The sequence below is a fragment of the Notothenia coriiceps genome, unplaced genomic scaffold (genome assembly GCF_000735185.1).
Source record: "Notothenia coriiceps isolate Sejong01 unplaced genomic scaffold, NC01 NC01_scaffold00031947, whole genome shotgun sequence".
NCBI lineage: Eukaryota > Metazoa > Chordata > Actinopteri > Perciformes > Nototheniidae > Notothenia > Notothenia coriiceps.
In genome coordinates this window covers 16,378-23,606 of record NW_011364648.1, presented here as the reverse complement: position 1 = coordinate 23,606, position 7,229 = coordinate 16,378, and the positions used below count along the sequence as shown (strand labels likewise).

The following is a 7,229-nucleotide window of genomic DNA, read 5'->3' as shown; positions in this document are numbered from 1 at the left end:
CGATCGAGCTCGGGCTTTTTAGAGAGTTAGTATCGGCCGATCTTGATCGGTGACGATCGACGGAGCATCCCTAAAGACTATATTAACCTTCTGTGTCCCACTAAGAAATACAAATCTATCAAGTAACTTAATCACTTGTTGACAAGGACATGTAAAAAGTTATAAAAACAGGAAATAGCTATCGGAGCACTTTAGACAGAGAAAGACGGAAAGTCAAATGAGGCAATCAAAACTGGCACACAGAGAGCTTTGGCGAACTGCTTTAAAGCCAAAGACCCCAAAAGTGTGGGACACATGAGAACTGCATGACGTGATGACCTCTTCAGCTAAACCTAATTGTGACGGACGAAGACATAACTGATCGTATACCAATTTGGCCTATAAGCAAGTGGTGGTACTGTGCCTACTCTGGTTCATTATTCACTCACTAAACCTTCTAGTATAAACGTCACACCTATTCAAGAGCCCCTCTTCCTAGACTTCTCAGCCGCATTCAACACAATACAAGCCAGACATCTTTGGCTGTCAAAATTGCCAAATTGAAATAAATCCATACTCTGATTTACTGGATATGCCGCTTCCTTAACAGATAGAGAGCAACTTGTGAAGCGTTAAACAAACCTGGCTGTCATCTACCATCACAACCAATGTAGGGCCCCCAGGGCTGCTTTTGTTTACTGGCTCTATGTTCTTAGTGTGTTTGACTTTGCACCATCTACGTCATTGTTGGTGATTTAACAATCCATGTTGACAACCCCCAGGACTAAAGAACTGTGTTGTGTTCTTGATAACTATGGACTGACTCAGCATGTGACAGAGCCCAAGCACAACAAGGGGCACACTCTGGACTTAATCATCTCAAAGGGTCTGAATATCTCTAAGGTTGTGGTGACTGATGTTGCACTCTCTGATCATTCCTGTGTTAGAGCTCTATTTCTGTTCACAAAAATGTTCAAAAAGAGGTAACCACAAAGCGATATTTAACTGAAAATACTAGGGAAATGTTTACTGGAATTTTTCTTCCACACTTGCCCCTGCTAACATCTCAGTAAATGAGCTAGTAGATCATTTTAATTCAAAAATAAAAAAATTTATAGATGCCATTGCTCCAACTAAGGTAAAGGAAGTGACTGGCAAGAAAATATCTCCATGGAGAAAGGCCATGACCGTGAAAACAGAAAAAAGAGAGTGTTGAAAAGCTAAACACAGGTGGCGAAAAACAAATCTCCAGGTTCATTTTGAAATCTATAATGAGAGAGACTTGGCTTTTATAATTTGGAATTCTAAAATGCACGACACTCTTTCTTCTCTGACATCATTACCAAAAACAAAAAGAACGCACGTGCCTTATTTGCTACTGTCGACAGACTAACTAACCCCCCAGTGTCAGTAGCCTCTGAATTTCTATCCACCAGGGCCTGCAATGATTTTGCCTCCTTCTTCACTGACAAAATTCAGAAAATCAGACAAGCAGTCAGTGCCTCTGGATCAGGTACAGCAAATGTCCAACTAAAATCAATTCAGACATCATGACACAATTCCATCAGATTAATGATAAAAACCTAGAGGACATTATACAACTTCTGAAATCCTCCTCCTGCTGCCTTGATATTATTCCAACAGGGTTTTTCAAAAATGTGTTCCCTTGCATGGCCTCAGATCTACTTCATATAGTAAACAAGTCTCTTCACTCAGGTGTTTTTCCACAGGCCCTGAAAACTGTAATCATTAAACCGCTCTTAAAAAAAGCATAATCTAGATGCTTCAGTAATGAACAATTACAGGCCCATATCAAACCTCCCATTTCTAGGTAAAATCTTTGTTGAGTTGAGTAATTTCTTGCATTTAAATAACTGTTTCGATGTGTTCCAGTCAGGCTTTCGACCAAACCACAGTACTGAGACTGCTCTTGTATAGGTCTTCAATGACATCCACTTAAACACAGACAGTGGCAGAACTTCAGTGTTAGTATTATTAGATCTCAGTGCTGCGTTTGACACTGTTGACCAGAGCATATTACTAGACCGACTGGAAAACTGAGTGGGACTAAATTGGTTTGAATCCTACTTAAAGGACGGAAAAAACTTTGTTTTACACATCTGAGTTGACAAATATGACATGTGGGATTCCTCAAGGCTCCATCTTGGGGCCTCTTCTCTTTAACATCTACATGCTACCACTGGCTCAGATAATGAAAAACTACAAAATAAGTTACCATAGCTATGCGGATGACACACACATTTACGTAACCATTTCACCAGGAGACTATGCTCCAGTTAAAACACTGAGTAAGTGCATTGAACAAATCAATGACTGGATGTGTCAGAACCTTCTCTTAAACAAAGATAAAACTGAGGTAATGATTTTTGGAGCCAAGGCAGAACGTATAAAAGTTAGCGCTGAGCTTCAGTCTGCAATGTTCAAAACAACAGATAGAACCAGAAATCTAGGTGTAGTCATGGACTCTGACCTGAGTTTCAACAGTCACATTAATACCGTTACTAAATCAGCCTACTATCACCTTAAGAATATATCGAGGATAAAAAGACTAATGTCACAGCAGGGTTTGGAAAAACTTGTCCATGCGTTTATCTTCAGTAGACTCGACGACTGTAATGGTGTCTTTACAGGTCTCACTAAAAAATCTATTAGAAAGCTGCAGCTGATTCAGAACGCTGCTGCTCGACTCCTCACCGACACTAAGAAAGTGGATCACATCACTCCAGTTCTGAAGTCTTTACACTGGCTTCCTGTGTGTCAAAGAATAGATTTCAAAAATATTGCTGCTGGTTTATAAAGCTTTGAATGGTTTAGGCCCAAAATATATTTCTGACCTACTGCTGAATTATGAAACATCCAGATCTCTCACGTCTTCTGGGACTGGTCAACTTTCTGTCCCTAGAGTCAGAACTAAACATGGAGAAGCAGCGTTCAGTTATTATGCTCCAAATATCTGGAACAAACTACCAGAAATCAAAAAAAAAAAAAAAGCTGTGCTACTTTAAACATCGTTATTTCAACCATTGATCCAATAAATATTGATTGGTTCAGCTTTAAAACATTATTTTTCTTTTCTCCCCAGAATGACACTGAATATTTCCTATCTCTCTCACACGGAGCAGCTGTCTCTGGACACCTATGAATATATTGACTGTGGCACCAACTCAACAACCCCTCATCCTGTGAGATGATGAGATCAAATGGAAACCACCAATGTGGGAGTGTGAAATAATGAATATTGCTACATTGCACCTTTTTCTTCTTCTTCGGGGATGTGACTTTGTGAATGATAACTACTGTGAAAATGCATCTTATCCAGTGATCAAGGAAACCACCAATGAAAACAGTCCTGCATTCAACATTTTACTTGAGTAGAGATCAAGTATTAGCTACAACGTGTGCTTAAATTCCTCTAGCAAACAGTGAGAAAAATGTGCTTGGTTACATTCAAACACTTATCTAATTATGTATGTTGTTTTAGCATGCCTTAATAAGACTTCAATCATTCACTTCAATATTACAATAGAAACATATTGATGCTTAAAATACACTTCTGTACAACTTAAAACAATTATTTTTCTATTTTATGTTCTTTAAGTGGTGTCCTAAATTTGTGTAAAAGCACAATTTCCTAAATGTGACAAATGTTTATTTTGTATGACGATGTGTTTGTTTCTCAACAACTGATTCACAATGTTTTTGGAAACGATGCCATATTTGTTATGATGCTCACCTATGATAATCGTGACTTATGTAATTTGCACTGCATTAAACTTTGGCATTTAAGATTCTGTCGGTTAGAATCTGTTTTTATTTGACAACCAATATAATGTCAATGTATAGAAAACTAAAAACACAAGACCCAAATGTTGCTCTTGGAGATCTTGATCGTGGACACAGGGTGGAGCCAACGCTTTGTGAGCTGACAGTGTAGACAGGCTATGGTAAGTTAACATGTAGAGCTGCCATTAAAAGAGGCAATTCAGTCATAAATATGCAATTTCCTTAGTCAAATGTGCCGTTGAAAGTAAATATTGCACCTTTTACTTTATGGATCTGATATTCTAGATGAACATACCAAACACAAATTATAAAATATACATTGTTGTAGATTAAACTCCCGAAACAAAAGCAATCTAAATAATTAAAATCAACTTCCACTTGCATGCCTGCATCAGTATAAATAATTAAATGATATAACATTTACCCATTCTACTGTAATTGTTGTATTTTGTTGGTAAAAATCTATGTTGCTTGTGCCACTAGAGAACCTGCAGTTAACCGCTGTACCTGCAGGGGGCGGGGCGCATCTATCTAGGTGGCCGTGACGTCACCGGGGCTTTAGGTGCTGTGAGCTCTCGTGCCTCTCTGGAGCTGATCAGTGCTGCTGTAGGAGAACAGGAGCGGATGTTTCCGCCGGGACAAACATAATCTCTTCACCATGGACGTGTTTATTGCTTCTGGATGATGTTTTTGCTGCACATATAAAGAGGTACGTTTATTTTAAACATACATTAACGAGGACAGCATCTAATATTAGGGATTAAATTATTTCTGATGTGTAACCCTCATGCATTTGTATATTTTTGAGCTTTAATTGAGTCTGGTTATCTCTTAAAGTTTATATTTCAAGCTCTGTGCACAGTAGGATATTTTTTAAAGGTTTAATTTATTTGGGTTCGTACTCTTAAAATACTATGTTAACACCATGCAATATAAATTATGTGTTTTCGTGCTGGAGAGGAAGACGGTGGCTTATTCCCAACATAATAACGTAAAAAGAAAAAGTCATAAAACATCGACTCACCAACATGAATGAGCAGTTTAGCCTCTATAATCAATAATACTTTAATGATACTCTTCTAATAATATGCAGCATTAGAATTCGCCTGCTCATGAGTCAATAATAAATATCATCCTAAACAAACAATTCCTGGCAGATGTTTGATGGATATCAGGATGTCAACAACAACCGGATTAGTGCTGCTGCAGCAGTCCTCATAGACACAGTGAATACATATTATCCATGTACTGCATTGAAATCAATCTGCTTTGAAGAAAAGCCTCTCAGGTTTAGCAGCGGTAAGAGGATTTAGGCTCCAGGAAACCCCAGCCAGCCAATTAGCTGTTGTTTGGCTCTGTAATGTGGCTAATGTATTGTTTTGTATAATCACATTTAAAAGCGTGCAGACATGAATTGAATAAATAGAATTGGCTTAAAGTGATACATTTCAGGCGTGAACACAGCAGGAAACACTTTGGGATGAAATCACATCTACTGATAATCATCACTATCTATTGTAAAATCCCTTAGGTGTGATTGACATTCCTGAAGCCCACATTGTTTTCTCATTAAAAATGAACTCTGTATGTGTTTTGATAAGGTCTCCAGCCCACTCTGATCTCGTCTGCCTCTGAGGACCAGGAGCAAATGCCACTCTACTAAAACAGGATTAAATCAGGAATCTTTCACCTGACGCTAAGTAGGTGTGATCTGCTAGCTGCAACCATGGGAAACCAGCTGACTGATATCGCTCCTAACACGTCCTTCCTGCCAAACTTCCAGTCCCTGCACGTGGTTGTTATCGGGCTGGACTCGGCCGGAAAAACCTCTCTGCTCTACCGGCTCAAACTGAAGGAGTTCGTGAAGACCATCCCCACCAAGGGCTTCAACACGGAGAAGATCAAGGTGGCCGTTGGGACGTCCCGGACAATAAACTTTCAGGTGTGGGATGTTGGCGGCCAGGAGAAACTGCGCCCCCTGTGGAAGTCTTACACCCGGCGGACAGATGGCCTGGTATTTGTAGTGGACTCTACTGAGGTGGAGCGGATGGAGGAGGCCAAAGTGGAGCTCCACAAGATCACCCGCACGTCGGAGAATCAGGGGGTCCCCGTGCTCATCCTGGCCAACAAGCAGGACCAGGAGTCAGCCTTATCCGTCAGCGAGGTGGAGAAGATGCTTTCTGTCCACGAACTGAGCATATACACGCTGCATCACGTGCAGAGCTGCAGCGCTGTGGATGGTGAGGGGCTCCAACAGGGCCTGGAGAAACTTTACGAGATGATTCTCAAGAGGAAGAAGATGGTGAAGCACAATAAGAACAGGAGGAGATGAACTCTTGATTGACGCTGTGGACATTAGGAGATTTATCCACGGTTGAGACACTTCTTTAATGGGCGATGTGTGCCAACACAACAACAATAACCCTCGGCCGCAGGGTCAAGAGGAATGGATTTGCTCATAATAATTGAAGCAGTATCGACACATTCTTTGTTCTGCCCCTTGAAAGCTATTATAGATTTGAAGGGAACCTTGATAGCAATTAGTTTTCACTAAGTGCTTTTCTACACTTGTTTTAAAGCAGACTTTGCCTGTTAACTGTAGGACTAATATATAAAGATGTACTTCCATGTGGCAGGTTCCTATAGCATTTTGAATGTCCTTAATATCCTTCACAAGCTTACACAGATTTTCCTCCACTAAATGGTTGTTTATGTTCCACGGATTCTTCCCCGAAATATTTATTCCATATTTCTGTGTTAGTGTTGGACAAAAGGGACCTTCTTTCTGGAAATAAGACAGATTTCAGTTGGTGAAGGAGCTAAAACGTATAATTCATTTTATTGCCATGACTGAACAGTTATCCCAAGTGCATTCCCTTTGTGGCCACACAGGTTAAGTTTCAGTATTATTAATAATAATGTTTATACAAATTGTACATTTTTTAACACTGAAGAATTAATAAATATAAGCACTGTACAGAAAATGTATTGCTTTCCTTGAAGTTAATAAATGGGAATGAAGGATCCTTTTGAGGTTTAGGGTTGGGACTAAGAAATTGTGAATCTGTGCAAATGATTCAGAATTTCAATGAAAGTTGCCATAATCAAAATATTTATATTAACAAAGCATCCTAGAAGTGATGTATCTCTATGTAACATTCAAGTGGGGATTTTAATACTCATCTTTTTGGTTTTCTTAGTGAATCTTCTCTGAAAACACCACTGTGCCTAGCAGCAGTTTGCAAAATGCTGAGGAACATGGTGGACTATTTAGCAGATAAAAGAGCCAGATTTTCCCTCAAGACTTGGTGGAAACCAAAAATAGAGCAAAAAGGAAAGTTCATTCTGGATTATATCCAAATGTTGAAGTCTGGAGTTGTGACACTCCTTCCCTATTTATGCCTGAGTCAGCAGAGATAGGGGAGTTCTCCACCCCCTCCCTCCCT

General features: G+C 39.6%; 2 protein-coding genes across 2 annotated transcripts in view; both read left to right on the top strand.

Moving 5' to 3' along the window:
* The window catches only part of tmem106a (transmembrane protein 106A), a 10,340-nt gene extending 6,547 nt beyond the window's left edge, over positions 1 to 3,793 (top strand). The window contains exon 8 of the mRNA XM_010788636.1: positions 3,083 to 3,793. Within this exon, the coding sequence (XP_010786938.1) occupies positions 3,083 to 3,191 (109 nt within the window). The 3' untranslated portion in view covers positions 3,192 to 3,793. The remainder of the gene's footprint in view (positions 1 to 3,082) is intronic.
* A 582-nt stretch (positions 3,794 to 4,375) lies between these two features.
* On the top strand, positions 4,376 to 6,786 carry arl4d (ADP-ribosylation factor-like 4D). Its single transcript, XM_010788635.1, has 2 exons — positions 4,376 to 4,492; positions 5,385 to 6,786. Exon 2 carries the CDS (start codon positions 5,510 to 5,512, stop codon positions 6,113 to 6,115), a length of 606 nt encoding a protein of 201 aa, XP_010786937.1. The 5' UTR covers positions 4,376 to 4,492; positions 5,385 to 5,509; the 3' UTR covers positions 6,116 to 6,786.
* The last annotated feature ends 443 nt before the right edge of the window (positions 6,787 to 7,229 follow it).

What these genes read in the sequence shown, in the direction of transcription:
- arl4d (XM_010788635.1), top strand. Translation starts at nt 5,510, where the DNA reads ATGGGAAACCAGCTGACTGATATCGCTCCTAACACGTCCTTCCTGCCA.